This window comes from Lontra canadensis, unplaced genomic scaffold (assembly GCF_010015895.1).
Source record: "Lontra canadensis isolate GAN:19392208 unplaced genomic scaffold, GSC_riverotter_1.0 scaffold10, whole genome shotgun sequence".
Classification (NCBI taxonomy): domain Eukaryota; kingdom Metazoa; phylum Chordata; class Mammalia; order Carnivora; family Mustelidae; genus Lontra; species Lontra canadensis.
The window spans coordinates 17620673-17640099 of NW_022631004.1; the positions used below are offsets into that span (position 1 = coordinate 17620673).

Below are 19427 nucleotides of genomic sequence, written 5' to 3' on the forward strand. Positions count from 1 at the left end.
GGAGGGAAAGCAGCCACGTGATTGTCTGGATTACAGATTTTTAATCCGCTACCTTTAGCCACATGAAGAGAAAAGACAAATTTGCCTATGAGCCTGACACACTGGTGGAGTGAGCCTGCCCAGCTATAAAGAAAACATAACTCTGGGCTTAAAATAAAACAAAGGTTATTTGAAACTACTTTCACCGGGTTAGAAAAACAGGTTAATTAAAAAAAAAAAAAAGATTTTGTTTATTTGAGAGAGCGTGAGAGAGCATGAGTGGGAGGGGCAGAGGGAGAGGGAGAAGCAGACTCCCCGCTGAGCAGGGAGCCCCAAGACATGGGGCTCAATCCCAAGACCCTGGGATCCTGACCTGAGCCGAAGGCAGCTGCTTAACCAACTGAGCCACTCAGTCCCCAATAAAAAGATTAATTTTTAATGCCACCAGCAGTGAGTTGTCAGATGACAAATTAGGAAAACAAATGACTTGAAGTTAAATGTTTTGACTGCAATTCTCAAAATGTGAGAATCCGTTTGCTGTGCAGATGTCGAACTCCGTGTTTTCCAACCAGTCGGAGGATTTTATGAGTTGCCTGTTACTATTTAATCCCCAAAGTGGAAGTGGGCAGAAGTGCACATTTAAGTGGGCCTGCCTGCCAGTCTGCATTTGAGCTGTTTTTGACCTCAGACATACAATCTCTGATGGAATCTCAGTCTTGGACAACTCAGTGTGGGATGCTGGGACTTCCTTCCCAGAGGCCCATTTATGGACTGAGCCCTGAGCCGAAAGGGAAGCTAAGGCAATGGCTCATGTCAGGGTGTAGGCCTGGGGATCCCTGGGGCTTCCTTCCGTGGTCTCTCGCTGGTCCCCTGGCTCCAGTCCTGCCTGCCTTTCAGTCCTGACTTCTCAAAGTGTGGTCCATGGACCCACAGCATAGCATTACCTTGGAGCTTATTGGAAATTTGGAATCATGGATCATAATCTTTATTTTAATGGGAGAGCCGGGTGATCTGTATGCACATTAGTTTGGGAGTCACTGCTCTAAGGAGTGTTTCTGAGTAATTTCTGGAGCACAGATCTGCGCCTGTGGTTGCTCATTCAGCATGCCCAACTGGGCCCTCTGCGGGAGGGCTGGCTCTCCTGTTTCTCTCTTCATAGTCCTCTACCCTCGATGGAGAAGGCTGAGTTCAACCTTTGCCTCTGGCACTTACTAGTCATACAGTCCTAGGCAGGACCTCTGACTTCTGTGAGCCTCACTTTACTTATCTGTAAAATGGAGACAATTACAGCAATCACACAGGTCTGATGTAAGACCAAGAAATAATGGTGTGAGGACTGGGATTGTCATTCAGTCTTACTTCTCCCTTGGCCCCCATGCCCATGCATTCTGGTGACTGCTGGCATCTTTGTGAATGTACATTTTTAGGAATCACCCAGCAAAATCCATTGCCTTTGGAAGATACTACATAGTATGTTGGCTAGGAAGAGCATGGGCAACACAGCCAGATGGACTAGAGTTCAAATTTTGACTCATTTACTGCTACATTCCTGTCTGAGCCTTGGTTTTCTCCTCTATAAAATGTGGTTGACAAGAAAGTGACGTGACAATCAAAAGAGGTAATACATGTGAAGCGTGGGGCACACAACAATTAGTGACAAATCTCGGTATTATTATTACTATTACTATTATTACCCAAACCTGGTAGAATGGGAGAGAAATGGTGGGAAGGGTGGTAAATACCATACAAATGAACCAGCATTGCCACCCTGGAAAACAGTATGGAGTTTCCTCAAAAAGTTAAAAATAGAGGGGCTCCTGGGTGGCTCAGCGGGCTAAAGCCTCTGACTTGGTTTCAGCTCAGGTCATGATCTCAGGGTCAGGAGACTGAGCCCCACATTGGGCTTCACGTTCAGCATGGAGTCTGCTTGTCTCTGTCCCCTTACTCCATCTCTTAAGTAAATCTTAAATAAATAAAATCTTTTTTTTTTTAAGTTAAAAATAGAACTACCCTACTATCCAGCAATTGCACTACTAGGTATTTGCCCAAAGAATACAAAAACCCCAATCCCCAATTGGAAGGGATACAAGCACCCTGATGTTTACAGCAGTGTTATCTACAATAGTTACACATGGAAGCAGCCCAAGTGTCTATCGACTGATGAATGGACAAAGGAGATATGGTGTACACACGATGGAGTGTTATTCAGCCACAGAAAGAATGAAATCCTGTCATTTGCAATGAAATGAATGGAACTACAGAATATACTACTAAGTGAAATAAGTCAGAGAAAGACTAATACCATATGATTTTGTTCATACATGGAATTTAAGAAACAAACCAGTTAAGGGGCGCCTCGGTGGCTCAGTGGGTTAAAGCCTCTGCCTTTGGCTCAGGTCATGATCTTGGAGTCCTGCGATCGAGCCCTGGGAGCCTGCTTCCCCCACTGTCTCTGCCTGTCTCTCTGCCTACCTGTGATCTCTGCCAAATAAATAAATAAAAATAAATAAATAAATAAATAAATAAACAAACAAACCAGCTAAGGGGAAAAAAGAAGAGTGAGACACAAACCAAGAAACAGACCCTCAGCTACAGAGAACACACTGATGGTCACCAGAGGGGAGGGAGTGGGGGGATGGGGGAAATGGAGGGGATGTAAGGGGGAGGGTTAGGAGTTGGGGAAAATAGGTGATGGGGATTAAGGAGAGCACCAGCTGATACCCGGAAGTGCTGAATCACTATATTGTCACCTGAAACTAATATTAACACTGTTTGTTAACTAACCGGACAATGTAAATAAAAACAGGAAAAAATGACTACACCATATATTAAAAATAAGAAAATACCATGCAGGGCGCCTGGGTAGCTCAGTTGGTTAAGCAACTGCCTTCAGCTCAGGTCATGATCCTGGAGTCTCAGGATCGAGTCCCACATCGGGCTCCCTGCTCAGTGGGGAGTCTGCTTCTCCCTCTGACCCTCTCCCCTCTCATTCTCTCTTTCTCTCTCTTTCTCTCTCAAATAGATAAATAAAATCTTAAAAAAAAAAGAAAATATCATGCAAATATAAAGCATTATTAATGCTGATATTCCCTGTACTTATTTCAGCCAGCCTTTGGCAGCCAAGTTAGCCCTGGCAATTAGCCCTCCTCTCTTTGCCTACAGAGCATTGCTCTCTCCATTACCAATGGTTGTCCTTGACCTGGCCCACCTGCTTTCCCTCAGCATGTAGTCTGCCTGAGGCACTCGTGCAGCTTGACTTGCAGTGGCTGGGCAAGAAAAGGGGCACAGGCTGCAGAACTATAGCAATGCTTTTCAACCTAGGCTGCATTGTTTGGAAGCATTGAGGCGGTGGGTGGAAGTCAGGGTGGGGTGATCTTTAAAACCTACTGATTCCTGGGACCCACCCAGGGTCTATCAAATATTCATTTGATAGATCTGAGGTGCCTTTAGGTTCTGAGACGTTTTAAGGTTTCCCAAGTGACCAATATGCAGCTGGGGTTGAGAGACCCCTCTCTCATGCAGCGGATGAGGAGGACAAGCTCTAGAGAATTCCTTCCTGGTTTATGCGCAGGGAATACCTTCTCTACTCTCTACCCCAAAGGGGTCCCACAGGGAATGCTAATTTATTTCGAAAGCAAAGCCTCCACTCCCAGAAGCAATAAAACCTCAAAAGGACCCAGAGCCAAGTAACAGAATCCTTGATGGATGGGGATATTTTTGTTCTCTTTGTGAAAACCAACTAAAGCAGTTCAGCCTCAGGAGTTTAAAGAGCAGCTTTAAAGAGCCCAGCCCACCACGCGTCCCTCTCCACTCACCTCCTGAAGCCCCCAGGAGCACCCAGGGGCATGGGGTGTCCAGAGACGAGGTGTGAAGCCACAGGTGCCCCACTTACTATGCAAGCAAACTGACACTCCAGTTACTAAAGACAGGCGTGGTGGAATGGTGTTTGGGGAAGCAGTTCCAATGAAAGATTAAACATTAAAACAAAAAAAAGACTTCCAATGGATGGGACACCTGAGTCCCTGAGCCTTCCCTCTCCCGTGCCCCAATGATTTATTTCAACCCTTGAGGAATTCCAGGCCCCAAAGGGGATTTATTTTTCGGGGTTTTGCAGAACAAACCAGGGAGACTTCTGCCTACCCTGATGACACAGGAGTTACAAGTGGCTCCCGAAGGCACTTGGCTGTTGGTTGCTGGCTCACCTGTGGCTACAGAGGCCCGACTGGGCAGGTGTGACCCGGACACAGGTGATGGGGAGGGGCAGGAGTTGAGATCATGGCAAGCATGAGCACTGTGCCCAGCTTTGCCAAGAAACCATCATGCCTGGGACCAGTGATTCTCCTCTGGGCTATGGGCACAGAGTTCTGAACACCCGTTCCCTTTCTCACATGCTGAGAGATGCCCCTGTTGGGAGCCTGCTGTCCCCTGGGCAGAGAAAAGGTCAAGCTACTGCCCCCTACACCCCAAGGATACCTGTTGCTCATGGTCATCCCCTCAAATGCGCCCCCCCTACAACCAGGTCCTGACTTCTGGGCAGACTCCCACTAGGCCTCCGAGACCCAGCCCAAAGCTTTTAGGGCTGACCAACCATGTCACCCTCTGGGCAGCCCCTAAAACACAGTCCCTCCACAAGTACCTGTGACTAGAGGACTAGGGGCTGGCTGGCTGGCGTGTGGATCTCATGTCACTGTGCAGTATGAGGTCTACCCTGGATTTAACAGGAAAATGACAGACGTGCAGTTGGGAGGGATAGATGGGGAGAGACAGAGAGATAGAGACACAGCAGAGAGAGAGAGGGAGAGAAACAGAGAGAGGGAGAGAAACACAGAGGAGAGAGAGGGAGAGAGACAGAGAGAGGGAGAGAAGCATCTTTTCCAGGGTTGCTTAGAGGGGCAGCCACTTACCAGTTCCTTCCTGAGCCAGGCTATAGCCTCGTCGATACTTTCAAAGCCTTCCAGCTTGCCGGCAGGCTGGGGCCCAGCGTCCTGGGAGCCACTCCCGTTAGGTGGGGAATGCCGCCTGGGCTCTCTCCTCCGGGATGAGGGGTCCTCCTCCCCACACTCCCCCTGCTCAGCAGGGGGCCTCGGGAAGGGCCATGTCTGCTCTTCCAGCCTGGCCTGCCATTCCAAGTAGGAGGGCCTTCGGGTCTCCAGCCTCAGTTTCTCAGTGAGGGCCTTCAGGCTCCGGAGGTGGTCATCCGGAGGCAGGGCTGCTCCTGCTGGCTCTTCTTCCCCACCTACCACTTCTTCTACTTGGATCTGAGGCACAGACATTCTAGAGTCTGCTGGGGCGGCCAGACATGGGAGGCAGTGGGAGGTGGTGTGGGATTCTTGGTGGGTGGCAAGGTTGGGTCCCACTCAGGAATGTTCTCATCCGGCTGGGGTCAGGGCTCCTGAGTGCATTGCTGGGATGTGAGCAGCTCCCGGAGCTGACAGGGGCCCGCCGTGGATGAGCCACACAGGGTGCCCTCCAGGGCAGCTGTGGAGGGTCAGGATTTAAGATTCTTCCCAGTGTCCTGCGGATGCCATGTTTCACAAAAGGCAGGAACAGACAAGCGTCAGCAGGAATCTTTGGGGGCAAATTTGCCCAGAAGATCTATCAGTCCTGGAGGTGCAGGCAGATCTGAGACTGGCGGGGAGGCAGGATTGAGCTCCCTCCTCACGGGCCAGGGAAGGCGGTGAGAAGCTGCGGGCTGGCTGGTTGGAGGCCCTGCAGGAAGGATGCAAATGAAGTCAGTACTAATCCCTCCCCTGGCAGGAGGCCTGCCACATTCCTGAGCTCCTCAGGAGGGGAAACTGAGGCTCAGAGAGGTTAGGTGACAGGGCTGCTGATGGCTCCCTTAGGACGAGAAGTGAGGCAATTTTAAGCCTTAACTCAACGCACAGAAGTTAATAACACATCAATGCTCTGTACAGTGTTCCACCGCTGACGACATGATTCCACCTCCATTATCTCATTCAGTCCTCAAGGTGGGTCTGTAGTTATTTCTCTCTGTCGCCATTTTACACGCCAGGAACCTGAGGCTCTGACAGGTTGGATGACTCACCTGAGAGCTCCTGGCGATCAGCAAGGACAAGACTGGGTTGTCTGATTCTGAGGGAGCTGGTCTCTCCTTGGAGCAACAGAGCCCTGTGGGTCCCCAGGCAGACACAGTTGTGCCCTGGGGTCCGGGGATGCTGACCTGCCCCACCCCGTCCACCACAGCCCCTGTCCTCAGGCGCTGTCTCCTCCAGGTCCTCCTGCACACCCTCAGATTCTTCCTCCAAAGACAACACCTTACCTCACCGCTTCCGAGGAGGAAACAAACCTGCAACCGCTTTGGGAAGAGCCGACCTCCCTCAAGGAGGATTGTTAAACGGAGCGAGGACTGTGACTCACCACCCTTCTAGAAAGATAGTTCTCACATTTACTTAAAATGAGCGCACTCTAGCGCCTCGTGGACAAGGGCTGTGGCTCTCTGATCTGATCTGGACTTCCCATCTCCGGGGAGGTGGTCTGAGCACAATGTAGAGAAGGAGCTCCGAGTCCGAGTAAGAGACTCCAGCCTCCCAGCGGCATCCCTGCACCCACAGGGTCCAGGCAACTGGAGACAGGTACATCAGAGTAGGGGACATTTGACTCGGACCGAGGAGAGAAGTCCTTGGTTCTCAGGCTGATCTTTAAAAATGTGTGCTAAGGGCATGCCAAAAAAGAATGAATTCGTATGGAGCGATGTCCAAGATAAAGCTTCCATGGAAAAACAAAACAAAACAAATTATTTGTAGTCTGGAGGGTGTAGAAAAGGAGGAGAAGGGACAGATTTTTATTGACTTCTATGAGAATAAAATGATCTCTGGAAGGAGAAAATCTAAAACTAAGAGTTCTGATTACTTGTTTGGGTGATGAGAACTGGACATGGGGTGTTGGGGGATGGCATAGAAAGAGGCAGAGAGTTCAGAGGGAGCAAAATAAAAACATAGACTCATCCCTCCAGGGAAGCTCTGGGGCCTCCCTCCCACCTAGTGATGGAGATGTTCAAGAAGAACAGACCAGGCGGCTCAGCCGGTTAAGCCTCTGCCTTCCGCTCAGGTCATGATCTCAGGGTCATGGGATCAAGCCCTGCATTGGGCTCCCTGCTCAGTGGTGAGTCTAGTTCTCTCTCTTTCCCTCTGCCCCTGCTCATGCTCCCTCCCTCTCCTTTCTCTGTCATTCAAATAAAGAAATAAAATTTGGGGGCACGTGGGTGGCTCCATCAGTTAGATGTCTGACTTTGGTTCAGAGAGTCCTGGGATCCAGCCCCATGTTGGGCTCCCAAGCCTGCTTCTCCCTCTGTACCTGACTGTGTTCATTCTCTCTCTCTCTCTCAAATAAACAAATAAAATCTTAAAGAGGAAGAAGGGGGAGGAGGAAGAGGAAGAGGAGGAGGACAGACCTTGCTGTCTTTTTGGACTGTTTCTACAATCTCTGCCTGTCACATGATCTGACCGAGGGATATCTGGCTGTCCTCCCCATGCTCTGAGCCTGGCCCGTCTGGAGGTATCCCTGAGGAATGAGGGGGAATATTCTACCCCAACGAATGGCAGAGAAACCTAGTTCTCACCTCCAGCCACCCAGATGGGAATCCTCAGGAACTTCCACAAAAATGGAATCCCAGGCTCCACTCCCAGGGGTTCGGATTCCATTAATGGGGGGGGGGGGGGGCTCAACCATCAGCATGTTTTTAAAGCTCCCCAGGTGGTGTGAGGGAGCGGCCAGGGCTGAGAACCCCTGGTCTGGAGCTAGAAACCCTAGACTAGGGGTCAGAGGGCCGAGCTGCAGGTGCTGTCAGGCTTGCTGGGCCTCAGTTTCCCGGCATATAAAATGGGGGTGATAATATCAATCTCCTAGGTTTGGGGGATTGGCAGAACTAAGGTTTGTACACGCTTTCTGCAGGTGTAGCATGCTTTGCCGATGCAGGGTGTTTTCCTGAGGGGATTTCTGCGCCTCTCAAGGTCACACAGGCTTCTCAGAATCTCTCCGAATCTAAAGACCTATTAGCAGCCCCTCCCAGGCGCCAGCTGCCTCTTTGCTGAGCTGCCAGAATGTGTTTTGAGTGTGCCTCAGGGCAGCTCTACCTTACAGGACTTCTTTCCACCAGACAGCTCTGATGGTTTCCAGTGAAGCTTTTGGGAGAGGATCTAAGGGCAGACAGTGCTCTCTTTCTCCACACCGCAGTTGCCTGAGCAGATGACACAGACCGGAAGTCACCCTCATTCTTTCCCTGAGCAGCACGCTTCCCTGCAGAAGTCAGGGGCAACTGTGGCGGGAGGGAGAACCGGCTAGGGGAGGGTCTTCCCTTGGGAGTGGGAAAGAGCTATGACTCCATGACTTTAGGAGGCTGCCTCCAAGGGTAGGGGAGTTTATTTTAATTGGTGGTTTCTAAAGCAGTCCCGAGAAACCCTGTGAAGACGGTGTCAGAAGGACTTGGAGGCATTACCAGGAGCGCCAATGCACGGTTGAGTCAGCTAATGATGAGTCTTTGATCCGCTGAGCTTAGGGAGTGTGTGAAAGAACCCTTGGATGCATCCTCTTACTCAAGCCTCCCAGGGGCCCTTGAGGAGCTGGTGGGATCACCCCATTTCACAAAGGAGAAAATCGAGGTTGGGAGGGGTGGAGTAAGTCACCTCTGACCATAGATGGGGCCAGCAGCCAGACTTGGGCACAGTCTTCAGACAGTGGCTGGCCTCTCTGTCTACTCCAGAGGGCATGGGCCTTGGGGTTAGACCCCCAAGGACGCCCAGTTCTGTGATCTTGGACATGTCGCTTCTCGACCACTCCATGCTTCTGTCCTCTTCTAAGAAGTGGGGGTAACCAGGCTCGTCTACATAATTTGCTGGGCTCGGTGCAAATGAAAATGCAGCGCTCACTGTGGAAAAGTATTTAGGAATTTCAAGATGGCAACGGTAGCGCATTTACCCAAGCACGGGGCCCAACGGGGCTGCCCGGGTCCCTTGCTCATGAAGCCAGCCCTGGTGGTAATAACATCAGCTTCATGGCCCATTTCAAGGATTGAAGTAACAAATCTCCAGCCCTTTCCACTGTGCCTGTTCTATGGTAAGCCCTAGACAACAGGATACTTTAAAACTATTATTCTTAAGATGATGAAACCTATCCGTGCTACATCTGTCATGTGACCAGATAGCCCACTCTGTGCAGCACGGGGCAGTCATCCGTTTGTTCCAGACCGTTAGGTGGCCCGAGCCACTCTTTGTACCCAGCATGCTTCCCTGGGAGCTCACATCCCCCCAGAAGTTCAGGTATCCCCCTCCGAGTTTCACCATACAGTGGTGACTAGCAGGTCTGCCATGGGAAAGAGAAAAAAAACCCAGTTTAGGAAAACACCACTCTTCCATCCCCACTCCCTTCCCTCCCTGCTCCTATTCTAAACACCCCCATCCCCAGCTCAGGGCCCCGGGAGTGACCAGCTTTGACAGTGTGTTATCCACATTATAAGAGCAAAGGCAGGGGGGCTGAATGCCTCAGCCCTGGCCCCAGGTATGCTCCCCAAAACCTCATTGCTGGGACCTCTGTGTCCTCCTCTGTACAAGAAGGCTTCCTACCCCAACCCCTCTCATGTGAGGATCGGCTGGAGTCTGGTAGGTGAAAGCTCTCTGCAACCTTTGAACCCACCTGAGGATTATTATCGCATCAAGGCATGTGTGGGTATGGGGTGGCCTGAGTCAGGGACTCGTCCCTTGATGTGTGTGGCCACCCATAGCAGGCAGGGACTGAGCCCCAGACTGCTTCCCACAGCACACGCACGTGGTGAAGATTTGCTCAAATAAGATTTGTTGTCTGGTCTTCTGGTCCTCCGACAGCATCCCGGGGATCGCTGCCCCTCTGGAAGCCTTGGAGCCCGAGAGCCGCTGGGGGGCTGTTCCTGCCCCGTCCAGCTAGGCTGCCAGGAGCTGAGCTGGAATGTCACTGACTCAGGTCACCGCAGGGATGTGGGCACTTAGTGGGCACTCCACTGGGTGCAGGGGAGCAGACGCCAGCCCTGGCTTCCTGGTCTGAAAGGGCGGTAGGGACTTCCTTCTCCTTTGGACAAACCAGGGACCTGGGAACATGGGCACTGAGAGGAAGAGCCCACCAATACCTGAGCGGGGGCGTTGCTTTATATCTAATCTAAGTCCTTCCTGCCACCGGGGAACACATTTTCTCTCACTCTGAGCCTTGCAAAGGCAGACAGCCTGGGGAGGAAAGCCAAAGCACGTTGGCACAACCAGGAGCCCAGAAAAACAAGGTCAGACCCTCATCCCACCAGGCTCAGGCGTGCCCGCCAGGCGGGCCACCCGGCTGCCGGGAACATAAGATTTCCTGCAACAGAACACAAGCCTCAGGGGCACATCCACCTTTTTGTAGCAGTGTCAAACCTACGTTGCCCAGGAGGACTGCTGCTCGAACATGCTCCTGGCTCACTCCAGCCCACAGTGGCTGCGGCGAAGGAGGCCAGGCCAGCCATGAGCTAATTCTTGGGCTGCTGGAGAAGCCAGGTGGGTGCAGCTCAGTCATCCGGCCAATTACGCCCTTGTGCCATTATGATCTAATCTCTTCACTTGGACAGCTTTCAAACCCACTTCCTAGATGGACTTCATGGGCAGGAAAGGGTGCAGAGGCTGCTGATACATTCTCTCCTTCTCTCCTTGTCTCTGTCTCTCTCAAGGATGAAGGTGGGCTGAGCCTGTTCCCCGGCTGCACTCACTCCCTGTTGTTCCACGTTCTAAGACACTCTAAAGCCACCCTTGCCCTGTTCGGATCCCCAAGCTCATGCCTGGTCCCCCCTAGTCTGAGGTTCTTCGGAGAACTGTTTCATATCTTCTCCACAGTATGCAATTTCCTCAAAGCTCTCGTCCCATGGAGGAGTACTCTCTCTTACCCCCTCGGGGCTTTGCACAAGCTGTTCCCTCGGCCTGGAACACCCTTCCCTCCCTCTCTCCCTCTGTCTATCATTTCTCAGGGGTTTTCTTTTTCAGGAAGTGTTCCTTGACTCACCCCAGCTGTGTGTGCCCAGGATGCAAGGAGAGCACACCAGAGAAACAATGATCTCATCACAACAACATGAGCTAACGCTTACTCAGAGCGGACGATGCCAGCCATTGTTCTAGGAGCGTTACATGCACGAACACATGAATCCTCACAATGACCCTATAAGGTAAGTAGTATCACTGACCCATTACACAGATGAGGAGACTGAGAGACACAGAGAGGCTGAGGAGCAGAAGTAATGAATGAGAAAGCGGGGATTTCACCTCTGCCGTCTAGCCCTGGGCTGGATCTTCAACCACTGGACATACTGGCCCTCTCAAGCCATAGCACTGCTACAAGGAACTTTCCTGATGGTTCCTTTACCAGACTCTGAGCTTCATGAGGGTGAGAACCAGGCTTTGCAGCCTGGACCACGTAGCACTTAGCCCCACACTGCTCTCTCTAAACGTCTGTGGCATGAACAATCAAAGAGAACAGATTCCCCCCGGGGGCCCCCACCCCATGCCCCGTGGCCTGTGCTCCCTTAGTCTGAGCCAGTCTGGACAGGCTCACAGAAGCAGAGGGGACCTGGTCCCTTCCCCACCTGTCCTTACGAGACCTGTTCCAACCTCAGAGTCCCAGGCTGTCAGGCGCTAGGAAGACAGGAAGAATCTCATCCTGCTTCAAGAGCCAGGACAGAGAGGGGGCACTCAGGGCAATCCAGCATCACAGGTATAGCTGAAGGATCTCCTCTGTGTCCAGCGTTGTGAGGTAATTTGCACCCCTTGTCCTTTCCCTCTTCCGGAAAGAGCATTTCTCTGTGTGCTTCCTGTTAAGTAAGGGACAGGTGGGGCTAGGTAAGGAGAGACAGGGGGCCAGGTGATCAGGCTCACCAAAAATCCCAGAAATGCTGAGGCGTAACAGAACCAGAGATAAGGGAACATAACCATGCCACCTCATTTGTCTTAACAGCAGAGATGAGACAGTCAAAGGAGAAGCAATCATGGTGCTATCAGGGGTGACATCAAGAAGATTCAAGTTCCCTGGTCAGTGTTCTATAAAAGACAGACCATAAAAGCCCTCAGGGGTCCCTATTCAAGTTCCCTCTCACTTTAGGGAGCTTTTTTTCTTTCCTTTCTGTTTTCATCTTCACTGAATAAACTTTCACTTCACTTCACCCTTTTGTGCCTGCAAGACTCATTCTTTGACTCAGTGAGACGAGAACCCTGAAAACCTTTCAAGACGGGCATGCCTTCTCTGTCCTGAGTAGGTGGTCACACGACCCCAGCTGGGCCAATCAGAGTCCCCCTAGGTTTCTGTACCAGAATTATCCAGAAACCAGCCATGTTCCATGCTGACCTGGGGTTCCTGGGGGCCATCGTGCTCAGCACAGGGAGAAACTGTGTTTCTGACATTTATAACCAACATAAGCATGTGTTGGCCAAAGAATATAAAATAACACAGTGGGTATTTGTGGGTATTTGTCCTGTTTGTTTATCATATACTGCTTTCAGGGGGCTCTTCATCTTGTGTTGGACGACAGGCTGGGTACCTCTCTTCTGAGCAGAGAGGATCAGATCCTCCCTCCTTGCCATCCCATGCCCTGACACCCAGGTGAGAGCATGGGACTTGAGCTTAGCCAATGTGGGGTGTGGGGAGCATGGGTGACTCAGTAAGTTAAACATCTGCCTCCAGCTCAGGTCATGATTCCAGGATGCTGGGATGGAGCCCCTGCTTCTCCCTCTCCCTCTGCTGCTGCTCCCCCGCCCCCGACTTGTAATATCTCTCTCTGTCAAATAAATAAATAAAATCTTTATTTAAAAAAAATGTGGTGTGCATGAGGCCCAGAAGCTAAATGGTTAGGATTCATTTGTGGTCACATGGGCCTTGGAGGCAGATGTGAAGTGCAGGGGAGGGGGCGTTATCTCAGCCTGGTCATCCCTGTAAGGGACTGTGGGAGGACATGATATGTAACAAGGAATTATATTTGGTTTCCATCCCCAAGTTCGGATACAGAACTCCTGAAACCCTTGGCATATTCTAAGTGATGCCATGAGAATGAGGGAGCGATGAGAATATTTCTTGTTGTAACGTCTGGGTTTAGTCCTTAGATTTTTGTTGTTGTTGCTTTTAAGATTTTATTTGCTTTTTTGTGAGAGAGAGAGAGCAGGAGTGGTATGAGGGGCAGAGGAAGAAGCAGGCTCCCCGCTGAGTAGGGAGCCCAATGCGGGACTCAATCCCAGGACCCCGGAATCATGACCTAAGCTGAAGGTAGACGCGTAATGGACTCAGCCACTCAGGTGCCCTTGTCCTTAGTTCTTGAAAGACCCCTAGAGCCAGAGAGGTGAAAAGAGTGTCCTTTTAACTGCACTGGAGTTTTTGTTAATGAGGGGACTCATGGAAAGGGAAAGCCCACTCTGTGATGAGAAGGTTGGAACTTTCAGCCCCGCCCCTGCCTTGGGAGGTGGGGGGAAAGGCCTGGAGATTGAGTCAATGGCAGATAGCTAATGATTTAATCAATCATGTCTATGTAATGAGCCTCCATAACAACCCTACCTGAAGGGGTTCAGAATGCTTCTGGGTTTGTGCACACACGGTAATTCTGGGAGGGTGACACACCTGGAGAGGGCATGTGAGTTCTGTACCCCTTCCTCCCACGTTGCCTTATGTACCCCTTAATTGGCAGGTGAAAGCAAGTAAATGCTTCCCTGAGTCTTGTGAACCATTCTATCAAACTAGTGACTCGGAGGAGGGGGTTGTGGGCAATTCCCAATGTACAGCCGGTAGGTGAGAAGTATGCGTAATAATCGGGACTTGTAGTTGGCATGGGAAGCAGAGACAGTCTGCGAGACGGAACGCTTCCCTTCCGGGGTCTGACACTGTCCTTGGCTCGATGGTGTCCAAATTAAGGGAGATTGTAGGACACCCAGCTGGTGCCCGCAGAGAACGGGAGGGCTGTTTGGTGTGGAAAAATCACACATCTGGTGTCAGAAGTATTTTGGGGGTATATTGTGAGTAAAAACCTAGCACCCCACGGAGTCTGTCTCAGACAAGCCATTTAATTCACAGGGTCTTGCATCCCACTCTTTGTTTTCTGGAGCTGCCTTAGTTCTGCCTGTTTTCTCCCTTGGGTCTCTACCGCCCACCAATTCTGTGAACTCCTTACAGCAACACTGTTTCCTGTTGCTTAGACCGAGAGCCCTGACTGGAAGGGGAGGAGGATGTATAGTTCATTTGGAGAGACAGAATCGACCCCTGAGGGCTCAGCAGTGTCCTAAAACAGCATGCCAACCAAAAAACTCTCCCCTCCCCACATTTCCACACGCCCCTGAGAGGCAGATGGGGCCCCTCCAGCTGAGAATCAAAGGGCCCCCATTTTGAAAGTGGGGCTGTTGCAGTGTCCACGCTGCAGAGCTATAAAGAGGATGATAAGACAGAGTGAAGGGAAAGGGCTTGGCGGACCATCATGCATCTTATAAACTTAAATTCAGGGCAGCTCAGGCCACAACAACTCACACCTGAATTTTTTTCTTTCCTATTCTAAAGCAGCTAATTTTTTTTTTTTGTTTTTTTTGTTTTGTTTTGTTTTCCAGTGAGGGGTCAGTAGGTCTGTGGCGTGGAGGCAGAGCTTTGACAAGGCAGGCTTTTCCAGCCAGGTTTAATTATAACCCCCCATGCTTATCTTAAATGGAGGGTTGGGGGTAGAGTTGATGTTTCAGGCCTGACCTCCGGCGGTGGCCCACGCAGGCTGTGAATTTCTAGTGTGTGCTCTACACTGGCCATTGGCAGGAGTGCCTATGACCCGGGCTGAGAGGCTGAGGGACACAGCCCTGCGCCCTACAGAGCTGCCCAAAGGAGCCAGGGAGCTTTGAGGAGCTGCCAGAAAGCAGGTTTTCTCTCCTGTCAGAGGTTGCCATGGTGACAGAAGCAGGAGGGGACACCCGCTGGTCTGGACCTACATAGCTCATCTTTATTCCATGTCTTGGTCTGAGCTGGTGATGGGAGGGAGCTCCTGAGATGATGGAGGAATGACATGTTGCAGAGACTGGACCCTGGTGGGGGTGAACTGTGCTGGGACATTGTGTGTGTGTGTGTGTGTGTGTGTGTGTGTGTGTGTGTGTTTATACTGTTGCATGTGAGCTCTGGGTGTGCAGAGGGGGATGAAAATAAGGGAAGGGGGACGGTACCAGTGTTGTGCATGTCGATGGGATCTTCCTCAAATGCCTGTCCCCCCGCCCCCATGATCTACAACCCTCAGAGGACAGCTCACCTGCAGGGGCCGAATGCTGCCCCCGCAGAAGAACCCTTCATTTCCCACTTCCTGGAGGTCATCTATTTGCTGCCTGGATGCCTCCTCCCAGCAGGCATCAGAACAAGTCTGAGCTGGGAAGCAGGGTGGCTTGGGGGGCTGGCCTCAACCTGATGTCTTATCCTTGCTCCATAACCTCATGTTTGAACATGACCAGGTCTTTGAGCCAAACACCACCTCATTCTAGAACCTTCTGTGTTCTTTCTGAATGCAACCAATTGCTTCTTCCCCTAAGAAAATTTTTTTAGCACTTTTCTGCACCAACTAGTCTGGGTATTTGCCATTTCTCTCCTTGGGCCCCATGAGTTACATTAAGATGTAGCTGGTAGGTGGATGGGTGTCTTCAGCGTCCCTTCTGTGGGGCCTATCCCAGTGTCATTTCAGTATTTGGAAGGGACTGTGAGTCCTAGCTCCCTGCCCATCACCCTCACCCCAGGGATGCTCATGTGACCCAGACTAAGACATTCATTCTAGCCCTTACTCAGCCAATGGATGTGTGGAAGGCCAAGCAGGGCCAGTCTGTATATGTTCATGGGATTTAAATACAGGCATTTGAAGAAACAGGGTGGCTATTCAGCTGGAGTTTCCAGGGTGCATCTTTCTCAGCCTCACGGAGAAAATTCATTTGCACTGAGAAAGGAGTAAGACTTTAGGGAGGAGAACCAAAAGAGAGGCAGAGACAGAGAAATGTCAACATCCTCAGAGCCATTGGACCCAACAGTGTCCAAAGACAGAAATTCCCACTCCTATGCACTAATACATTCTCTCCTTTGCTTGAGCTAATTTAAGCTGCACTTCTGTCCCCTGTCAATAAAGGGGCCTGAGTCACCTCCCTGTACTGACTGTGGGATCTGTCTAGGCACAATCTGATTCCAATTCCTCCCCATACTTCTTATGGCTGCTGGTTTGGTACCACCAGTTCAATTTTAACACCTATTTTTGGTATAAATAAAAGAAATACATGAATGGCTATTTCCTCTCTGACTAAATACAGAAATAAAAATACAAATTCCTAGAATCAAGAGGAAGAGGGGAAGAAAACCATTTTCTAGTGGCTACCATGGGCGAGGCACTGTGCAAACGTCTAGTTGAACCCTTGAAATGGCCCTGAGGTAGGAAGAGTATCTAGAGTTTCCCTGCCTGACAGGTCATACACAGGTGAGCAAAGAAACTCCCATCTGAGCCCAAATTTTCCCAACTCCACCACTGTGACCACGTCCCCACTGGCCTCATTTGTAGAAAAGTAACAGGAACACATGCTTTATAGTGTTTCAGTGTTTTAAAGCCCAGGTTCTTAGGAATCCCAGGGGAAAATAATGCCATTTAAATAGTCCTTTGGTAATACTTCATTTTCCTATAAAATTGATCTGGGCAGTTGAGGAGGATGAGACCCAAACAGCTAGACTGATGTCCCCTTCTGTTGATACTGGTAAGCCAAACAGCATGAGGGCCTCTCTCCTAGGCTAGAGCCTGTCTCCCAGGGCAGGGCCTGGCAAGTGAGGGGACCTGAGCCTTAGGAAAGTTCTGCCATTCATGACTATGACACCCGCCTGGACAAGTCACATGACTTTCTGGAATGTGAGTGACGTGTCTGGTAGGGGAGACAGAACCGATTTCTTTTGACCGTGGTGTTGCTGTTGGGGGCCTGGTGGCTCCTAGGTCAGTTCCAGGGGCAGCTGGGATGCCCAGACCTGAGGCTGTAGGCACGGGAGGATGAGCTGATGGGCTGAGGCCCAGTTGGGGATCCCAGGAGGTGCAGGGAGGCTCAGTGGGCTGGGTTCCTAACTCCCCTGGACTTCCTGCTCCAGGCCACCCAGGCAGCCTCCCAGCCAGGGTCCCAGCCCCGATGCTGGTAAGCGGGAAGGAGACAGCCATTTTGGACAAACCCAGCCCAGGGTCGGAGAGAAAAGAGCCCCTAGTCTGAGAGTCAGCTCCAGGGACCCTGTCCCATCCTGAGCGACGGAGGTGACTCATTTCCCCTCTCAGGGCTTTTGCTTCTCCCCTGCAAAATGCGCAGTTTGGGCACAGCGGCCTCCACACTTCCTCCACCTTGACATGCGCAGAGTCTAGACCACAGCAGGTGGTGGGTGGTCGCCATGTCCATGAGCTATGAGAACAGGGGGGCAGAGGAACCCACTTACCCACACTCCCCCGGGGGGTCTCCCCGTGAAGCTCGGTTTCCGGTGTCCTGTGCTAATGGTTGTACCTCCACTTATCATTGAGAGCTGCTGTTTCCATACCTGGAATAATGAGAACAATCACAATGATTTTGAAATCACCCTCTACACAAAAGTTCACAAGTTTTTCCCCACACACTATGGTCTGGGCCAGAGAGCCCTTCCTGAGAGTTCAACCACAGACAAACTGCAAACCAGAGATGTCTCGAGACTGGCCTGGGGTCACACAGCTTTGTTAGTGGGGTTGTCTGGGCTCGGATTCCTCTTCTGACTCCATGTTGAGCTTTTACTGTCTATAATACCGGGAAGCCTTGCTTCATCTCACTGGGATACTGTGAGGCAAGATTCTATAAAAAAACACTTGTTCAGACCTTTGCACATTCAAAGTGCTCAGCCCATGCTGAATAATTGATGGGCTCTGCTCCCGGCAGCTCAGAGCAGACACACAGGCCTCCTGCCACACACAGGGCTGGGAACGTGGAAACCTTTCCTATCATTTTGCCCAGTGAAAGAAGGTGCCCACAAAATCACCAAGAAAGACTTGTGCTTCCCTGTTGCTGTGGGGAGAGGCCCGGGCTCCTGGGCTCCTCAGACCTGCAGATCTAATTTATGGCCTCAGGGAAAGGAGAGAAGAAAGCACAGGGCTGCTGCAGGGAGGGGGCTGCTGGGCCACCCCGGGGTCGAGGCCACAGTGTCCCCTCCAAGTCTGTGAGGTCCTGGGAAAGGGCTGCTCTGCTCTGACAAGCAGGGATAAAGGTGCCTGAGAATCCTCAAGTCCTCTGGTGGGGAGGGCTAGGGAGGGGGAGGTGCAGGGAAGGGAGAGGGGGGAAGGAGCCATGGGAAATGCGGAGTCTGAAGCTGGGGGCCCTCCTCCAGGGAGAGATGATGGAGGCAGAGACGCCCAGGAGGGGGCTGAGGCAGCCTGTTGCTGCTCCAGCCCACTGCTGCCTGTGACCACAGCACTTTTCTGGCCAAAGGCCATGGTATTGGGGATTAAGGGGTAGAAAGCAGAGACAAAGTGGCCTTTAAAGCAATTCGCAGAGATCAAAGTAGGACACAGTTCAAGCCAGTGTTCTGGCTATCAAAGTAGGGAACATTTCACAGCTGACTGAAACTCAGGGTGCCATTTCACCACTAAGGGCGCTGGGGTGCCCGTCGTCCCCTGTGGGGTGTGGCCCACCAAAGTGTCTCCAGACGGGGATGTGTCTCAGCCCCCACACAAGACTGATTTAGGAGTTTCCAGATCCAGGATAATTGGCTTCAACTTCAAATAAGCAGAATCGACAAAGTTCAGCTCAAATAGGAATTTGTTTTGATGACAGGCTTTCTATTTTGCTCTGCATTACAAGTTCCAAAGTCTCATGGTTTAGCAAGGACTTCCTAAGAAGTTTCGTGGTGTGCTCTGGGCCTGTGCAAATCACTTCACTTTCATACTCCGTTTGGGCGTGTGGACCTCTCCAGGAACTGAAGGGCCCTTAGCATTTCCCTGTGTTTGGGCAGGGCCCGTCCTCGGGAGCTGGGGATGGGGGGCAGGGGTGATTCCAGGCTGGACTGAGGCTACCTAGCAGTGTCTAGCCTGCAGCTAACTTGAGGGCAGGACAGCACCCACACTGGGCTCTGGAGGGAACAGCTGGCTCTGGCAAAACAGAAAGTGGGATGTGTGACTTTGCTCCCCGCTCGTGTCAGCTTGAGCGGCTGGGCTGCTGAGCTGCCAAGTCCATACCTCACAGAGGGTAGGACTCCGTACTGGGAGAAACAGATAGGGCAGGTTAGGGATGGGGCAGGGCTGAGTGTTGGGGGACAGGGGCTGATAGCCCAGTCCCAACACTTACTAATTCTACCACATTGGGTAATTGATTTAACCCTCTAGGCCTCAAGTTCCCCATCCATGAAATGGGGTTCATACTGGAACCTACTTCAAAGCTTTGGAAGGTCCCAATGAACTAGAGGGTACGTGAATTCTTAGTCACGTCACTAGT

At 51.3% G+C, this 19427-nt stretch overlaps 1 protein-coding gene across 2 annotated transcripts in view; it reads right to left on the reverse strand.

The window, feature by feature from the left end:
- FAM167A (family with sequence similarity 167 member A) overlaps positions 1 to 19427 on the reverse strand; it is a 39854-nt gene that overhangs the window by 15343 nt on the left and 5084 nt on the right. For both annotated transcript variants that reach the window (XM_032855743.1, XM_032855744.1), the window contains exons 2-3: positions 17413 to 17511; positions 4884 to 5688 (exon numbers count right to left, since the gene is read on the reverse strand). In XM_032855743.1, coding sequence (XP_032711634.1) covers positions 4884 to 5252 — 369 coding nt within the window. In that variant the 5' untranslated portion in view covers positions 5253 to 5688; positions 17413 to 17511. The remainder of the gene's footprint in view (positions 1 to 4883; positions 5689 to 17412; positions 17512 to 19427) is intronic.